Source organism: Anguilla rostrata, chromosome 15 (assembly GCF_018555375.3).
Source record: "Anguilla rostrata isolate EN2019 chromosome 15, ASM1855537v3, whole genome shotgun sequence".
Taxonomy (NCBI): Eukaryota; Metazoa; Chordata; class Actinopteri; order Anguilliformes; family Anguillidae; genus Anguilla; species Anguilla rostrata.
The window spans coordinates 16,837,859-16,857,940 of NC_057947.1; the positions used below are offsets into that span (position 1 = coordinate 16,837,859).

The window sequence follows — 20,082 nt, forward strand, 5'->3', positions numbered from 1 at the left end:
ATTCTGAAGGAGTGTTATTGTCTGTTCATATGTACCACCTCTGGAGACATAACATCACCCTAAAAAAAAACTGCTTTTTGCAGTTACTTGAAGCACATTTTCTTGCTTTAGCCCACAAACCAGGACTGCTCCCATATCAGCTATTATAAAGTTGGCAGACCATCAGAAGCTTCTTATATCTTAAATATTGTTGCACACAAAAACTGTCTCCTGATACCCGTGGGTAGGATGGGTGCTCGCCCCACCCCGCCGACCTTACTGAGATGTGTGTGAGGCGTGTGAGAGTAAGTGAGTCTTCAGAGACCGTGTGAAACCGTGCGCTCTGCTCTCCGTTTTGGCTCAGAACTGCCTTGGTCGCCTCGGTAACCGTGAGATATGAAGTATGGAAGGTGGCGTGGGCTTTGCTGTCCCTTTGTAACCGGACTGTGTGCATGTGGGTTCCAGTCGGCCTTGCTCGTGATTCTCATTACAGGATGTTTCCTGTTTAACGGCCGAGCCCGTGCGCGTCTCCTGCCCGTGCGTTGCGAGCGTCCTGTGTGACGCTAAGCAGCCTGCTGCAGCCCGGCCAGGTTATTACGTCTCTTATCCGAGCCACGGAGGATCGGTCACGCAGAACGCACACGTGACGCGCGCGGTATTCCCATCGTCTCGTAGACTGTTGTGTGCCACCGAAACCAGTGTTTTCATCTCACTTCTATTCGTCGCGGAGCGGCAAACAGACGGCGGAAGGAAAAAAATGTGATTATGGAGAGAAAGCGGTGCCGTGCTTTCCACAGCGGCAGACTCGGGCCGTCTCTGTGATCCTCTCCAAGAGCAGCAGACCGCCACAAGCTGTGGGAAAGATTGTGTTGGGGATTTTTTTCTCTTCTTCTCCAAAGACAGAAGTGAGTCTGGTAAATTAGTTTTCTGGCGGTGCCCTCGTTCGATGACGAATGGCTGGCGATGAACGCTTCCATACGTCGGCTGTTCCTCGTCGCCCGACACCTTTTCAGAAAACAGGGCCCCCTCTCTGTTTCCCTGCCCTGGTACGCTGGAGGCCTGTATTTCTGCGAGAGCACGTTGTAAAGTATCCATGTGCCAGCAGAACTAGGGTCCTAAGGGTGTGTAAAAAAAATCTGTAAATAAATAAAACTAAAGATACATAAAAGGAAAGCTTGATTGCAAACTTTGAGTTGGCTTGGCAAGGCCAATGTTGAAATATGTATGTTTGCTCGCAAGAATTATAACTAACAGGAAACTAAATATTAGCTTGAACTCGCATTGATGTTGCTGCTGCTCACCTCGCCAGAGAGTTTGTCCGTTACAAGCTTTTCAGGAGAGGCTGTCTATCTGTGGCAGCTGCAGAGGCGTGTTGTTCAGATTCTGGCCTGGCTGAAAAGCTGTAGGAGGAGTAGCAGAAATATTGATGTGGAAAAGGGACAAATAATAAGGAGGGCAGTGAGTTGGTTTTTTCAAGCCTAATTAATTATAATAAAAGAACAGGCCTTTTTTTCTTGGGTAAGTGCTGAGTATGTGCACGTGTGTGTGCTCACCTCAAATCGTGGGACGTGTGGGGACATCCCTCCTCCCCCCCCCCCGCCCCCTGCCTCCCCCCAAGTGGTTGCGTGTGTGCATATCGCATGCCTTAAAAGCAATCAAAGACGTTTGCAGTCAAAGGTGTTTCCTCCTCTGTCCTCAATCCCACCCACTCACCTCCTTTTTTATATTTTATATAAAATATTTAGTGATCTCCGTATTTGATCACTTTCACCATGGAGGAAAAGCGATTCCAAGGTTATGAGCCCTGTCGGCTTGTCATTTCACTTTGCTGTACTTGTGCTTCTTCACCTCCGCCATTGTAGTAGTTCGCTAAAAATGCTATGCTAAAGCCTGGTCCCACTCCACAGGCTCTAGCCACACCCTCCCCTCCTCACATAGAAAAGCATGCCACACACAGAAACATCCCAAACACATTTTAGAAGAAGAAATGCAGGCAGAGGAGCACAAATTTAGCAAATGTGCACAAAGACGGAGATTGTCAGTGTCGTAGACATGACTGAGCATGGTTACTTTCTAATATTTTCAAGGAAAAAAATCCTGCATAGTAGGCCTTTAACCCTGCCCTTTCCACCCCCCTCACCCACCTGCTGGTGCTTCTCCTCCTCCAGGCAAACCCACCATCCGTGAGAGCAATCAGGTAACCAGCGTACCAGCCACTTTGCTAATTAGCGTCATTATCGCGTTAAGGCGGCTTATTTCGCCGGGGCCACGGGGGGATCGCCCCAGCGAAGCAGAAGAGCTCGGGTTCACCTGCAGGTCAGCCGTCTCGTCCTGCGGCCCTCTGTCTGAGAACGCCGGCGGCAGTGGGAGACCCACCGCCGTTCCTGCGCCAGCGCCAGGCTCCCACGGAGAGAGCCCCGTGCTGCTAAACTCAGCCGGGCCGGGTGTTTACCGCGCCACGGGCAGCCTGTTTATCTGCTGCAGGGGCACTGTGCCAGACGGAGATACCACAATCAGGACGAGGGATAGACGAGACTAGACAAGCCAATCGCATGATGTTAAAAAAATGACATGATATTCTTTCAGCTGACCCCTTGGATAAGTCAAGAAAAGAAATTTCAAAGATTAATTATTAAGTCACTATGTAAAACAAACTATTGACATTCCCAGTGATCTTGGATACTTCTGTTATTCTCCTATGAATGACATCTGTTTTGGTTACAGTCCTGCATTTATATGCTTCACTACTTGCATGCATCTCATTGAGTAGTGAAGTCCGGTCTTTTTTTTTTTTTGCGTGTTCCTGGTGCTGCTCAGCTGGAAGGGAACAGGCCAGGTGTGAGCCGAGGCAGGGGCGTACAGCGGGGTGTACAGCGGGGCTCACGCCTCCCTTGTTTTTGGAGTAACGGGTAAAAAAATAAAAGGAAAGAACGGAACGCAGCTGGCAGGGTTATTACTGCCCTGATGTGGAATTAATCATTGTGAGCCCAACCTGGGGGGAGCGGAGTCGGCAGTGGGAGTCATTAGTGGCCCTCTGTGCCACGTCCCTCCCAGACATGCTCTGTGTCTCTGTTAACTCCTCCTGCATAGATGGATGGTTTAATTAAAATGAAAGCAATCCGGAATACCGGCATTAAACGGCTTAATAACGTGTGCACCCTGGATTTATAATGAATTTATTTAGGTGTAAGCACGCCCCCTCTCCCGTACGCATACACAAGTTCACACGCACGCACGCACGCACACATACACACGCAGGCATGCACACACACAGACACACAAATATAGTTGCACACGTGCACACCCACGCGCACACACACACACAGATAGACACACACACCAACGCACCCACACACACACACACACAGATAGACACGCACGCACGCACGCACGCACACACACACACACACACACACAGATAGACAGACACACACGTGCACACACACACACACACACACACACAGCGTGATCGTGCTGGGTCCCAGGTGGTAGCGATTTCAAGAATGGATGTGCATCCGCCGCCGTCCTGCTCATCTGGACTCCGCTTGCCAGAATTACCGCCAAACAAGGCCATAAGATTCTGGGCGCAGGCTGCTCCAGGCTCAGGCCGCCAGCGCTCAATTGTGAGGCATGGACTTCCAAGCCCATAGCTGATCTCTTCAAACTGGCGGGAAGCGGGCCGGGGGGAGCCAGTGGAACAGGCCCAGATGGGTCCCTGTGCAGCGCAGTCAGACGACTGTGCAAGGCCACGGCTTCATGACACGGGGCGGCAGTGTAGCATAATGGGTAAGGAGCTGGTCTTATAACTGAAAGTTTGATTCCCAGGTTGGACATTGCCGTTGCACCCTTGAGCAAGGTACTTAACCCGCATTGCTTCAGTATATGTCCAGCTGTGTAATTGGCTGAAATGTAAATGCTATGTAAAAAGTTGTGTGAGTTGCTGTGGATACGAGCGTCTGCTAAATGCCTGTAATGTAATGTGACGAAATTCTCCCCAATGCCTCACGTACAGGCTGGGTCCAGGGAAGTGCAGTTGTCTCAACAGATGATACAGGTCAAAGGCATGAAATGTCAAGTGCACTCTTAAAATTTTACCCCTGAGTATGAAGTCAACTTTGTGTGTGTGTGGTGTGCATGTGCGTGCGTGCGTGTGCGTGCATATGTGTACACATGCATGTATCAGAGGGATACAGTTTCTGTTCTGTATTCATGGAAAAACAAAAAAAATAGTGAAAAACAATTTAGAAAATGAATTATCTATGATTGCTCCATACTTTGCAGTATGCATATTTTCTTGTAGTAAAAAAGTGGCATTTGGTATTTTGACAGTTGGAGATGAACCAACACAGTATGACTGCTAACATAAAAAAAGTGAAAAATGTAAAATTGTGCGTGCACTGCTGCTGCTAACAATGTCTTTGCTGATACGATATTTTTTAAAGACAATATAACGTGTTTAAATAAAATTCCACCCTGACGGTATGCGACATGAGGAGTCTCCAGGGTCCTCTCCCATGATTAGACTTTGTGTTCTCGTGTTCATACTGAAATGTGGCATGTTTGTGTAATTGGGAGCGTTTGTGCTGTAGTGTAGATGCCCTTAATGAGGATCTGAAGCCAGAAGAGTTGTCAGCCTTCCAGAAGTGCTTGTGCTTACAGTACCCAGGGCCGACTCCCTTTGCATTACAGTCAGGCGCCCAAAGCGCTTGCCTTAGTCTTCTGTTTGAATATGCAGACTCCAGCACTGGCAGAATAAGTCCCACTGCAGGGGGGGTATTCTCTCTCTCTCTCTCTCTTCGTCACTTTCTCTCTGTCACACTCTCTCTCTGTCTCGCACTTTCTGTCTCTCTCTCCCTCTGTCCCTCTCTCTCACACACATGCAATTAATCTCTCTCTCTCCGTCTTACACTTTCTCTCTCTCTGTCTCACACTTTCTCGCTCTCCATCGCTCTCTCCATCACTCTCACGCACGCACACAGTCTCTCTCTCTCACGTACACACATTCACACAATCAATCCCTCACACATACACATGAAATATCTCACACGCACACACCAACACCACACACACACACACACACACACACAATTTCAATCTCTCATTCTCACACACATACACAGAATATCACACACACAAACACAATCATTCTCTCTCTATCTCTATCTCTCTCTCACTCTCACTCTCACTGTCTCTCTAATATCTCTACTCCCTCCCACAGCACCCCTAAACTGTATGGCTTTCTGTATGGTGAAAATATATAGTCCCAAATACTCCTTTGGATACTTTCTTTAGTACTAAAATTTTAGTTGCCTTTTTCATCAAGAAAAGCAAAATGTCTTTAGTCTTTTTCCCAAGCTGTGCATTTTAGAAATGAAGAATCTGCAGTAAAAATGGAAATCCCTCCCTCTGTCTCTTTCATCTCCCATTGTTTCTGGGTTCCATACAACAATAAACCGCTCCAGATAAAGTAAGACAAAGAGCCATTTGTATGAGGGAGCAGGCGCTGTGCGGGATTGTCTGTTTCCTGCCTGCAGTCAGGGAGAATTACTCAGCGTAGGCAGCGTGAGGGACGTGTGCAGGAGCAGAAGAGGCTCATAAAGAAAGTTCTGAAGCCAGAGACGGCCCTCTGTGCGGCTGCTCCTCTGTGCGGCTGCTCGGTAACTCGCCTGACTGGGGCAGGGTTCTGCCAGCCTGCCATCACGGTTTGATTGACGGGTGAGGAGGCGGGGCCTTCCCCCATGTGAGGAAATGAATGTGTGAGTGTGTGAATGTGGGAGTGCGGAATGAAGGTGAGGGCTGGCATGGCGGCACCTCCGTCTGCTATGTGGGAGGCTGTTTTCTCCGTGAGGGTCGGAAATGCTGTAGGCTTGGGGGGAGGGACAGGAAATGAGCTGGGTGTCCATAACCAGAGTTTATAAGAACACATGTTTACGTCAGACCATCAATAACTAACTACTGATTGGATGTGACATCTATATATGTGTCCCGTTTAAGTTTACTTTTTTAGTAAATAAGTACTTTTTTAGGATATGACTGCAGTTAAACCACTATGGACCAATATCCATGGTCAGAGACGCATTGCATTTTTCATTAAATTCACATCTTAGGTGAATGTGAATCTCGGGGATGTAGGGAGGGTTGAGAATGGAGATGGGGTCGTTTTTGATTGTAGACACAGTTGCGAAGCAAGGAAAGAAATCCTGAATATTATGCCTTTGATGGACCTGCCTGATAAAAAATGGTTTAAAAAATATATATACAGTATATAGATACACACATACGCACACTGTAGAACTGAAGAGATGCAAACATTTTGAATTCAATCTGAATCTAATCAGTAACTTTTTTTCCCGTAACTCAAGGGTTTGTTCAGTGCAAATGGTTTTTAATCCCATTTTCCTAATTTACTTAGGTGATTACTGAAGTCACTGATTGCCCAAATTGATAAGTATAAATCTAATTATTTGACTGTGGTGTTAATAGGACTTACACTGCAATGGGTTTACCCTCTTAGATGACATTATTTCACCTCTTCCAGAAAAATACTTATATAATGCAAATTAAGAACTAAAATACCAAGGGATGTCAAGAGGTCACTTTTTAAAACGAGCAACTCGAGTTTTGTGGTTCTGTGAATGGATTGAATAAATTATTTTCTCGCTGCAGTTCTTTTTTTATTTGTCTTCAGGCTCACTCTGGATCCACAGGGAATGGGTTTTGTTATTTTTGTGTAAAACCCCTTTTGGTAAAAATGGATTCGGTGATATTTTAACTGTTTCCTGTTCTTTCGACAATTAAGGCACCAAGATTCCTCAGGTTATAGGTGTGTGTACATGTAATCATGGCTCTGTTTGCATGCAAATATGTGTGTGTCTACATGTACATGGGCATGCGTGGGTGTGCGCACACATTCCTGTGCATTGGTGGATATGTCATTTCTTTGTGGTTAAGTATTCTTAATATATATATCCGCTAAGAATGCTTATCTATGTACATTGCAGCCCAGTTTATTGTGTCTGTTACCCTTGCGTTCATAGTTCAGTAGTTTGGTTCTGAATTTAAATGGTGGGTAATTCCACCCTGTAGGAAAAACTACAACCCCCCAATTTAAACGGGGTCTCACAGAAAGCTCCTTCACATTTCATTTCTCTCTCCCTCCCCCCCCCCCCTCCCCCCCTCCTGCAGCTACACTCGACAGGTTGTCGGGAACGGGGTTCGAGCTCAGCTGGCTAACCCAGAGGTGAAAGTGAAGGAGGCCGACCCAGTGATCAATCAGATCATGGACAAGCTCAAGCACATCAATCAGGTGAGGCGCGCCGGAGCTGAACCCTGATGACAGCCTGTCCCGGGCGTCCCGCGCGCGGGGTCACCCCGCTCATCGCCCAGAAACCCTCCGTGACTGACGGCTGAAACGGCACATTCCTCCTTTTCCCTCCTTTCATCTCTCTCTCTCTCTCTCTCTCTCTCTCTCTCTCTCTCTCTATCTCTATCTCTCTCTCTCTCTCTCTCTCTCTCTCTCGCTTTCTCTCTCTCTCTGTCTCTCTCTCTCTCTCTCTCTCTCTCTCTCTCTCTCTCTCTCTCGCTGGTGCGCTGTCCCGGTCAGCTGAGACCCTCCCATCCCCGGTGGGGGGGTAGGGTGGGGGGCTGTCGGCCAGTCACCGCTGGCGAGATCTCAATTTCTGTGGGACCCGCCTGTGCACCTGTAACAGCGTCTCAGGATGCGCCAGGAAGCACTGCGCATTTACTGCTCCCTAAAGATGCTGGAGATGTCAGGACGGAGACAGAGCACTGCTGCAGTTCTGCAGGGCGGTTTGGATCACAGCTGGGGATTCTGTTGATTGCGTCTGTTAATTGCTCCAGCGCTAACACCAGGGAGGGAGAGAGAGAGAGAGAATACATGCAAACGAGATCGAGTGAGATTAAAATGAGATTCTATGAAATAAACATTCCCATTAGAATCTGGTCAAAAATCTTTGACCGTGTCATCCAGCCTATCATGTTAGATGGAAGCGAAATATGGGGTCCACTCAGCACGACTGCACTAAATGGGAGAACCAGATTTTTTACAGAATTATGTAAAAGCAATACTAAAAGCATACAAGTACATAGAAATGCCCCTAAAAATACATGCAGGGCTGAATTAGGCAGAGTTACAATTCAAAAAAAGGCATAAAATTTTATTGAACATGAGTCCTACAAACTCTAAATAATACTCTAAATAATAAGCTAAATAAAAAAAATTAAGTTACACAAAGGAGGTGTGGTTTTGCCTGGGAACAGTGCATACCACAGCTGTCTCCACCTTTCTGTGGAAGGACGGACGGACGGACAGACAGACAGACAGACAGACAGACAGACTTCCTCTGCCACCTGTTCTGTCTTTGCGCTCATATTAGCACTGGCTTAAAACAATCACTGAAGACATGCTGTGTGACAGGAGCGATTAGTTTAATCACTCACGCGCCCTTGGGAAAATGGTAATGCCTCTCTCTCGCTCATATTCTCTCTCTCGCTCTTGGTATCTGTCACTCTTGCTCTATCATACTTTTGCTCTCTCGCTCGTATTCTCTCTCTCTCCCTCTCTCTCGCTGCTCTGTGTTTTTCCCTCCACCTCTTCCAGGCTGTAGTGAGAGATCCTGCTTCAGTCTCAGGTGTGCTTTGTCAAGGTTAAATAAAGATGAGTGAAATGGGGAAGTGCCAGATTCACACACGTCTCAGTGTAGTAATTAAAGCAGTGCAGAGAGCTTTCCCTGGTAGGGCTCTGTGGGTAGTGTAGACCACAGCGCTCCGCTCACGGGGGAAAGAGAGAGAACCGAAACCACTCTCCAAGGGGCTGGAACACGGTCCCGTCTTCAGAGCTCTGAACCACAGGTCTCCTGCAGTCCTTTCTTCCATCTGAAATACCCTTCTGTCCTCTATCAGAGCACTGAAATACCCTTCTGTCCTCTATCAGAGCACTGAAATACCCTTCTGTCCTCTATCAGAGCACTGAAATACCCTTCTGTCCTCTATCAGAGCACTGAAATAACCTTCTGTCCTCTATCAGAGCACTGAAATACCCTTCTGTCCTCTATCAGAGCACTGAAATAACCTTCTGTCCTCTATCAGAGCACTGAAATACCCTTCTGTCCTCTATCAGAGCACTGAAATACCCTTCTGTCCTCTATCAGAGCACTGAAATACCCTTCTGTCCTCTATCAGAGCACTGAAATACCCTTCTGTCCTCTATCAGAGCACTGAAATACCCTTCTGTCCTCTATCAGAGCTGAATACCCTCTGTCCTCTATCAGAGCACTGAAACTCTGTCCCCAGAGCACTAATCCCTTCTGTCCTCTATCAGAGCACTGAAATACCCTTCTGTCCTCTATCAGAGCACTGAAATACCTTGTCCTCTATCGGCACTGAATCCTTCTCCTTATCAGAGCACTGAAATACCCTTCTGTCCTCTATCAGAGCACTGAAATACCCTTCTGTCCTCTATCAGAGCACTGAAATACCTTCTGTCCTCTATCAGAGCACTGAAATACCTTCTGTCCTCTATCAGAGCACTGAATAACCTTCTGTCCTCTATCAGAGCCTGAACCTCTGTCCTCTACAGATGAATACCCTTCTGTCCTCTATCAGAGGCTGAATACTCGCTCTATCAGGCCTGAATCCTTCTGTCCTCTATCAGAGTAGTGAAATACCCTTCTGTCCTCTATCAGAGCACTGAAATACCTTCTTTAAATGTCCTCCCTCTATCAGAGCACTGAATATTGTTAAACACTGTCCCTTCGTCCTCTATCAGAGCACTGAAATACCCTTCTGTCCTCTATCGGAGTACTCAAATACCCTTCTGTCCTCTATCAGAGTACTGAAATGCCCTCATTTCTTCTATCAGATTACTAAAATACTACATGACAATTGCATGAAATGCCACTGATTTGTGTGCGGTCCCTGACTGAAATTACTTTTAAAAAATAAGAAAAATACTGCACTTTGTATATCTTTAACTACGTTTTCCATTTTGTGTTTTGTCTTGTTTTGCACATTTTAGCCCTTTTCTCATTGTGCCGGTAATATGCCTTGATACAGCCTATATAACAAGCCCCCTGTTATGTAGAAATTCAACTGTTGAAATTGATTCAGTTGTGTCCTTTCTTTCAACAAAACAGCTTTCCTGCGTACGGTTTTGCATTATTTATAAAGTTAGGTCTCTGTAGGTGTGGGGAGTACACCGAGTTCATTTTGAGCATACTGACCACGGTGTCCGCAGACCTGTTCGTGGTTGGCTTGGAGTGCAGTACACTGCCTACTTCAGAGTGCTGATACGCACAACCTCTTCTTTTATCAGGCTGCTGAAATGCAGATCTGCTTTCTTCTCCTTCCATCTTTTGCTCTAGGGAGGATCTGGCTGAGATTTTCCGATTCATCACGGGGATTAATAAATGAAGGAAGTGATATTTCTGGTTGAGTGGATATTGACCAGTATTTCTGTACACAGGGAGTCACCAGGAGCAGATTATCAGACCATGTAACTGTGGTAGAGACCCCCTCAGAGTGCTCAAGCCCAGGCTGGGTGCAGTGCTGGATACAGTCTCGTTTGTTGGTAAATGACAAGCTGGGCTGATTGGATGGCTTGAATAGCCTGTTCTCCTCGTTATGTATTCTTACAGTATGTTATTATGATCTGTTATAGTGCTGAAGCGAGTCTTCCTTCATTCAGTCTTCACACGTGATCATGGAGAGACTGAGGCCTTCACAAACCCCCCTAATAGCAGAGCTGTCAATCACTGACTCATACTAGCCAATCATGGACTGTAATTGGTCTGAATTTGTAGTTCACCGTTGCATTCATTGGTGGGATTTGGGAGACTTTACCGACTGTATGATGAGAAATAATACGATGATGATGATGATTTCGATTCACTAGGTTGTAGGCGCATAATAAAAAAGAGGAATTTGTCAGACATGGTAGGGGATTCTTGCTACATGTTGCACGCCTGTCAAAGATTTGTCAGTTGACCGACTGGGTAAACCACACCAGCTGTCATCTTTGGTGTTGATACAGCTGTATGGCTGTTTTCTGTTGTCCTGTTTGTATGGTCAGGCACTTATATATTTCCAGGAGAATATGGTTAGCCTAATCTTTACCGTTTCCTCTCTTTATAGAGCGCTGGGCCATTGGGCATAATGTTATTAGACGATTAGCTCACAGCTCGCTCTCTTTCTCTGAGTAACAAGCTTTTATTGCAGATATGATAATCGCAAGTCATTCACGTCTCATGAATAATACAAAGAACGCATTACCGTGCCATTATGTCACTGGCTTTGGGCAGTCGACACATCTACCCAGATCCGTCTTTGTGTAAATTAGCTAAAAAGCTTATGCCACCTCAAAATGGCTTGTGTGATTGTGCATGTGTATTTATTTGAGTGTGTGTGTAATTGAGGGCTTACGTATGCATTACACATATGTATTCAGAAATCTCCCTCCACGTGTGGCTGTTTATGTCCTGTTACATATAATCAGTGTTGTTCATATGAAAGTGGAGGTCATAGGCAGACTGTTTTTAATGCAGAATGAGCTGTTATGGGTTTCGGGATGAATCCCGGGTTTTTTTCGGTGTGTAGTTGAGCTATCGGAGTAGCAGCATCCATCTCCCTGTTATTTAACAGCTCACCACACGCCTCTTATCCATGGTGTCTTAGCGACTGCAGCTTACATTTTCACTCCTGTTACATAACCCAATTACACAGCTGTGATACAGCTTAAATACTGGCCCTAAGTACCGCACCAGCATCCAAGGGTACAAACTAGCCAGAATTAAAACTCACAAGACTTGACTAACTTGCAGTGATTAATGCATAATGATTATTCCTGGTGTGAAAAAGGCAAAAGAGAGGGAGAGAGAGAGGGAGAGAGCAGGAAAGAGAGAGGGGCTGAGTGAGAGCTAGTTTAAAGGAGGTGCGCTGTCGGGTTTGTTATCAGAAACGTCCTTGCCATAATCTCTGTGCGTGTGGTCAAGTGGAGAAAAGCCTTCATTTGCATGCAAATGTCAACGCAGATAAAATAATAATAAAACCCTGACAAATCAATTATTCTCATTACAATACGGACTTCCTGCCCTTCCCTGACGGCTATTCGATTTTTTTTCCATCTGGAATTCCAGTCACAAGGCCGTCCCCCAGAGCCTCGACCCCGCCCGACAGGCTGCTCATCACCACCTCAACCAAAACAGGAGGGGAAGGGACGGGGGTTGGGTAAAAATGGGAAATCTATATTCATATAATCTATAACAAAGGTCTCCGCATCGACCCCTCCCAATAAACGTTCGCCCTCCGCCCCGAAAACCCCCCGCTCCCAATCAGACCCGCCTGAACGGGACGGCCTAGGAATCCATTACCCTTTCCTGCACGCTCGGTCTAATTGAAATCAATGACGATCAGCCTTTTGTTTATAGATGAATTATTTACCACTTTCTACCCCCCCTGCCCCCCACCCATCCCGCATTCTCATGCATCTGTGACCGTTTTATTCGTGAATAATTCAAAGCTCCCTCTCTCTCGGCTACGTGTTTACGTTCGAATGCTAATGCCCGAAGCATCGGCACGGCGTTTTTGAACAGGTTTAACATACAGCGGCCGTCTCATCTCAAAGTGTTTGGCTGGAAGGAGAGTCGGCATTTTCTGTGTTCTCTTCTACATTGTCCAAAATCACAGCCATCAGAGGTGTGAATTTCTCTGAAATCCTCTTTTTGATGTTCTGTGGCCTGAAGTGCTTTGAGGGCCAAAGGTCTCACGGAGTTCCTTTTATCTCAAAAATCTTTGATACGTGTTTGAATCGCAAGTTCCAGAATTTGTTTTGCACCCTTTAGCAAAGAACATAACCTGAATTGCTTGGGGAATCACGTTTGCTGTGTATTGTTAAATGGGTAAAATCATCCTGGTATATACAGCACAGTATCTGTATGTGCCAGCCAGCAGTGTAAACTGTGTGCATATGAGCATACCCTAGCAAGGTTATGTAAGGCAATGCAGTCTGTGATCTTTTGAGCTTCGCTGCCACAACGTACTTCTGCTTTCAAGGGAAGAGCAGGGGGAGTGGGGGAGAGTGGAGAGAGGGGGAGGAAGAGAGCAGACTGTATTCAATCGTTGTTTTCCCTCCTCGTTCTCGATTAGTGCTGGAGTAGTGGAGAGCTGTCAGAAAGGCTGTGGGATATTGATAAAGATCAGGCGTTTGTGACTGTGCTGGTACTGACCTATCGGACTGGTCCTTGAACAGGCCAGCTTTCTGAAGGGAAGGCAGGCGACCCCTGGCGATTAATAACTAGTTTTATTAATACATGTCGAGCTCACATAGTAATTAAGAGTTCCTCTTTTTTGTGCAGATAGCCCTTTGATCTCTTAATTGGGCATGCTGAAAAGCAGCATCTTGTGCGATTTGTGTGTGGTGCATTCTCAATTTAGAAATGCAGTAAGAGCTGGAAAGAAAAAAACAAAAACAAACCAAAAAAAAAACAAATGGAGAATTTTTACTGAGGTAAATGATAGAGGCTCTCTGATTTGGTTCCATATGGATGTGAATTGGACTGGCCTCTTCTGGTTCAGAATAGACTGGACTGAGAGAGACAAAATGTTTCAGCACCAGTAAAAACAATATGCATTTAATGTCCTAAATGGTTTCCCTTATTGTGTGTTTTGACAAAAAATATATTTTAAAAAAAGATTTAAAAAAACAAGACCAGGTCAAAACCTAGTATATGGCTGGACCTCTCTGGCCGACCAATGGTGTAACTTCATAACTCGGCCGACCAGTGGTGTAACTTCATCACTCAGTCATTCAGTCAGTCACGGACATTCGCGTTTGTAGGGCTAGCCCCGCTGTTGCAGTCCAGCCAAAAAACTGTCATGATTGTAATGAATAGCACTGGCAGTAAGGTCAGCCTGCAATACTGAATATCGAAGTAGAGTCTGGTTGTAGTTTTGCAGTATGAATTGTATAATTGTGATTTTTGGTTCAATAGAATAAATTTGGTTAAAGTACTCTTAGTTCTCCTTGTGTTCATTTTGGAAATACTGATGACATAAGAACTCGTTATTAGTCTAATCAAGCACACATTATTCCACTCTAACTGCGCTGGAGCGGGTGGGAAGGACCGGTGTCAACTCACCAAAAGCCAAGTTAGATGACATTTAGATGACAGCGTCAGCTCTGACATCACGTGAAATCAAATAAAGCCCCTGTAAGGACAAGCACAGCAGATACAAAGAGAATCAAAGACAGAAACCAAAGCTGCCGTAAAACACCGGGAAGCCCTCTTATTGCCTCAACAACAGCCACACCCAGCACCAGCCTAAAAAAAGGACACCCACGCTTGCGTAATAATAAAGGAAAAATAGTAATCACATCGCATATGGCACATAACCCGATGGATTAGGCCGCTTGCGAAAATTAATTCATAAAGCAAATTTATATAACAATAAAGTCAGAGCTTACCTTATGGTGCACTTGAGGAAGTTTAATCCAGAGGTGAGCGGTTAATACATTATGGGGTGCTTGCACTGCCGGGGTTGCCATGGCATTGGGGCTGGGGCTCCATTACACACACTGGGCCCCCCCGGCCTCACCGCTGGCAGTGGCAGCCATACCAGCTTTAGCACGGTCACTGCTGTCCTCTGCATCAGGTGGAGACAACAGCGCTAGTCCTGGAGTGGCAGAGATGTTCCTGGTTTTTGCTCCAGCCAAACCCGTGGCTCCATAATTGCATTAATTGGCTGGTTTAATGGACACGGGTGACCGTGTTACCGGAGGTGCTCACCATTGCGGCTCTGAACAGTCAGACTCAGGCTTTTAATAGTCCATCAAACTAATGAGGTCAAGCTCAGATGGAACAAAAAGGCAAATCATCACTGCCACTCCGGAAGCAGGGTTTCCTACCCCTGCTCTGCCTCAGTGTTAGCCACCGAATATGAAACTCGTTTCAGGACCAGAACCAGCGTTGATGCTCATTTACATACTCTGCGCAAATGATAAAAGCTGACATTATGTTGTTATTGTTTGATGCCACCTTATTGATAGTACCTTGATAGTTGATAGTTTCCTTGTGATTTTTTAAAGAGAGTTTAACAAGCAGTTATTGCTAGCTCTTAGACAAGATCTAAGATCACATAGTAAGGTCATGGGTCTTAAGATAATGGCTAGCAAGAATTGGAGATCTGGCTGTGATATTCTTTGGAGGAAACTCATTCAGGCTTTTCTTTTGGCGCTGACATATTTGTCTTGCACTTGAAAATGGAGTAGTTCTTTTAAAGGTAATTGCCCTCGATGGGCGCGGTTATTGAATTTGGCTCAGTAAATCTGTCCATCTCACTTTCTGTGGACTTTCGGCGGGGCACATTAACAGCAGTTCACCACTGGGGGGCACCACTTCAAATGGAAGAGGGACTACAGTCTCCATACAGTTAGTTAGTGTACAGTGCAGTATTCGCAATCGGCTCTGATATTACTTTGAAATTATAAAAGCTATATCACGTATATTAAAGGAAAGGGGAGGATTTCCTGGCATAATTTTTTTTTTTGCAGAAGTTCAGTTTTCAGCGCAGATGATCCCAGTTTTAAATACGGTTTGTGTAATAAAGCTCCCGGTCGCAGAATGACTGAGCCAGCATGTATCGGTTTTATACTCCCGCTCTGCCCCTCCCTAGGCACAGCTGGTGTTTATTCTCCCTGGCGACCCTGAGCACCTGTTTCCCTCATAAATAACACTGCGGAATTGGGCAGGGGAGGGGTGTCTGTGCGGGGAAAGGAGAATGCCTCCCAGACTGGAATCGGAGGCTCGTGGCTCGTTAGTCCTCCTGCTGCATCACTGGAGATGGATGGAGAGGTTTTTGAAATAATTGTCTTAAACTGTATTTGATTATTCTTGCAATTAAAATGTTTTTCTTTTCATTTCACCCACCACAAACAGATTATGTTGTGTAGTATTTAGCAGTGTAATTTTTGTAAATTAAAATAAATAAGCTCAGTAATCCTTGATTAAATCTGTTCCACCCTGTAAAAAATCACTTCACAGTCTGGCCTCATGGACGTGTCTGGCTCATTAGTAATGTTCAATGTGTGAGGAATGCAAGCAGTTTGTGTCAAGCTCTATTAAAAGTAAAAAAGTAATCCATTGTGGTAAAGGATATAAAATCCAGGTGCTTCCGATGGATTTATCAGTTCTGTTGGGGCATCTTTGCTATCTTATGTTGTGTGGTGAGAGTTCGGTCTTTTCTGAAGTGGTTTGGGTGTATCTCAGGCTTGCTCTGGCTAATCGAGAAGGGTGTTTCTGGCGCCTGGAGCAGCTCCAAAGGGGAGTGTCCCTAGCTCCAAACTGGCAGAGTGCAACCCTAATCCTCCTCTTTGGAGCTAGGCCACACCCCCTTGGAGCTAGACCACTCCCCTTTGGAGCTGCTCCAGGCACCACAAATACATACTTGGGCTAATCAGCTGGTTCTGTCTGTTCTAATATTGTAATATAGGCATTATGGATATCAGGTATCTTTATATATTTCATTGTATTGTGTGTGTGTGTGCGCATGTGAATTTTTTAAAAAAGAAGGACGTGGGGTAATTTTCAACTCCCAAAAAGATGTAGTACTTACTTATTGAAATCACTGGTCACAATGGCCCGAGGAACATATTTTGTTGAAATGTGTAAACATTGCGCTGCTGAATAAATAAAATGGTCGCAGGCCATCAGATACCTTAATATGAACTTACCTCTAGACCAGCACCCCTCCGCACCCCAGTCTACTAACTGAGGGAAAGCAACGAGTGGTGCCAGCAGTTCACTCTGTAATATAAGGAAGTAGTCCATGATCCCCATTGCTCAGTAATCCTTTGATTCCAAAGGACCGGAATGATTTAGGATTTGTCAGAAGAAGCAGACTTCAAAGTAACTTCAGTTAAACGCTGACATTAGTTTTGCTGGCGATGTTGCTTATCAGCGATAGGTGCTGGCGACAGGGAGACAGGCAGTTTTTATTTTCCCCGTGTTCCTTTTTCCTCTTCCCGTCTCGCAAGAGCTGACATTTACAGCAGAGGCCCTCGGATGTTTCGGCGGTGTGCGGGAGAGGAAGGGGGCTGGCCGCCGTTATGCTCGCGCACAGAGCTGCCTCATTAAGGCAGGCGTCAGGCGGACCTGTTCCGTATCAGAAGGGAGGGCAACGTCGCACGAGACACCGCTCTCTGCCGCGCGGGTTCTCCCGGAAATCAAAACAAGCTTCTTTAAAGAACCTCTCACCTGTTACGAGGGAGGTGTGGAGGAAGAGGAGGAGAGGGGGAGGGAGATGGAGGAAACAAGATGTACGTTCTGCTGTGGGTTAAATTTTTTTGCTTCTCAACATGAGTTTACTCCATTGCCGGTCACGCTTGTGCTTTGAATTAATGAACACCTTTTTCTTTGTTTGTTGCGAGCTTGGCCCATCTGTCTTCCTGGTTTGATGATTGGGCCACTGATTTAGCATAGCATACTGATGCTGACTACGCCAGGTGCCCTTTATATTTATTCATAATCAACTGTAAACAGCTTTAAATATGTAACGCAGCTGGCGATTCTCCGGGGATATTAACTACAAAGGATTTTCGGGGCAGGCATTTCATTTGTCTGCTTATGAGCTGTGTTCCTCCACATACTCTGAGGCTAATGTCTCTTGTTTGCTAAATTTGATTGTAGTTGTCTTGGGGAGTAGGGGGTGGGGGGCGGGGGGGTACAGTCAAGAAAGCATACTGCATTATGCATTAGGCAATGTATGTAGGAGCTGTCCAACAAAAAAAACTGGAGCTCCTGATGCTCAAATTGTTTTCATAACGGTCAAGTAACGAAGCTACACTGATTGAAACGTTTTTGTAATTTTGCTGTCTGCATTGGAGAAATGGGAAATGGTAAATGGACTGCATTTATATAGCGCTTTTATCCAAAGCGCTTTACAATTGATGCCTCTCGTTCACCAGAGCAGTTAGGGGTTAGGTGTCTTGCTAAGGGACACTTCGACACGCCCAGGGCGGGGATCAAACCGGCAACCCTCCGACTGCCAGACAACCGCTCTTACCTCCTGAGCTATGTCGCCCCCCATGCTAAATGATCTGGGGTGGTATGCACACACAACAGTATTGTGTGTCCGTCCACCTCCTTCCCCCACCCAAATTTAGAAACTTTGATTAAAGTATTGGCATAGTCGTAAGTAGTCAGTAAAGGCACTAAGTTTTTTTTCAAACCCAGTGTAGGTTTGAATATCGCTGGGTCGTTTGTCGGCTAGTGTTGAGGTGCCCAAAAGCAGGAAGGTAGATGGCCCCATCCCCATGAGATAGCTCGCTGGTGTTACCTTTCTCTTCGCTTTCTAGCAACGGCTACAAGCAGTGTCTCACCTGTTCTGCCTCTTATAAGCAAAATAACACTTGCCAATCATGTTGCGTTGTTATGTTGTAGTAATTAGGCTCAATAAAGCATGTGAAAAAGCTATAGTTACAGCTAAAATTCTAGCTAAATTTTCAAGCATCGGAGGAGGCTGGTTGATAAATTTAGAAAGGGGAAGTCTTACAAAAATTGAGAATTGACAACGGCAATAAATAAAAATTGAAATTGAGGATAGAACCAGGAAAAATCCATCAAACCAAAAAAAAAATGAAAATGTATCCTGGAAAATGGAACTGAGGCAGCATTCCGGAAGGGTCCCCTTCCCTCAAGGATTTAGGGATAAGCCCAGGATGTCTTCCTCTAATCTGGTGGATTTCGCCATTTCCACGACTGTCCAGGCTGTTTCCTGCATGCCTCGTATCATCTGGAAGGCATGTGACAAACACAGTTTGTGCAAATGTAAGCAAATAAATTTCCACCCCAACTACTATTACCATACAGCTCAACTGGTAATCATTCTACATACCTGTTACAGCTTTGGACCATGACCTTTCTGTGCTGACACTGGAATGTTTCCTCTGCTAACAGGACAAAGCAGCCTTTCTGTTTACCCTTGATATATAGCACAGTTTAAATGGAGAAGCTGTAGTGATGGAAGGTATAAGTAAATATCATATACACTTAACTGTGTATCTGACATACACACATGCGTACACAGAAAATACAGGTTGTATTATTTAACAGGTACCCCAACCCCACCCCCCGCCTTAACTCCTCTGCCCAGTCAGTGCCCGCAGTCTGTGCCTGCGCAGTCCAGCAGCTCAGCCTCCTCCACAGCAGCCAGCCTAGCACTTTTGTGAAAGAAGAGGACAGGGATGAGGATGTGCATGCTTGTCAGCGCCCCCTCCTGGACTGACAGAGAATGGCTTAGCACCGGCCGCAGGTGCGAGCCTGCAGTTGCAATCAGGTTCAGTGTGATACAGTAGATTACCTACAATCATGATTTAGGCCAGCATTACTGCCAGACTTCTGCTGTCTGGGGAGACCCCCCTGCGATGAGGATGCACCAACCCACCTCACCTGTTAAAAAGATAAATCATTTAAAAAAATAAACCTTTGCTGCCCTGTTGGCAGACTGGAAGCATTCAGAGTTTTCTAAATTCAGTCCCCCTCCTGTCTGCAGAGCACCAGGGGGACAGACCCGCAGGCCTGCCGGGCTCCCTTAATTACAGGGAACCTGCTCTATACACAGTTTCCTGAGGGGGGCGCCAGTGGGCCCATTACAGCTTCACCTCCACACAATTGTGTTAGTGAGTCAAACATGACAGCCACACCAGCGCCTGGGACCAAACTGTCACAGGAAATCAAACCAAAACCTGAAAGGGAAAATGTTTATTTCAGTGGAGATGGATTGGGCACATGAAACGATGGTCAGGTCAAATGCTTTTTATGTTTGTCTTGTAGCCATTTAATGGCTTATTCGTTTTTGTTCATTTTAATAATTTAGTTATAAAAATGACTTTTAAGTTACCAGATTTAGCCAATAGCTGTAGTTATTTCACTAATAATGAGTGTTCATGAAGACCATGTTCACTACATGACGTACATGTTCTGTCTCAGGTGTGCAGCCTTTTAAATGAGCATTGCAAATTAGTGGTAATATGATTTTTAAAAATGGTTTGGTATATATTGTATTTGGTATGAAAATGTATATTTAGTCTAA

General features: G+C 45.6%; 1 protein-coding gene across 9 annotated transcripts in view; it reads left to right on the forward strand.

Annotated features, from left to right (window-relative positions):
- Nucleotides 1-20,082, forward strand: part of gpc5a (glypican 5a) — a 166,075-nt gene that overhangs the window by 68,234 nt on the left and 77,759 nt on the right. For all 9 annotated transcript variants that reach the window (XM_064310035.1, XM_064310031.1, XM_064310032.1 and 6 more), the window contains exon 6: nucleotides 7,165-7,285. In XM_064310035.1, coding sequence (XP_064166105.1) covers nucleotides 7,165-7,285 — 121 coding nt within the window. The remainder of the gene's footprint in view (nucleotides 1-7,164; nucleotides 7,286-20,082) is intronic.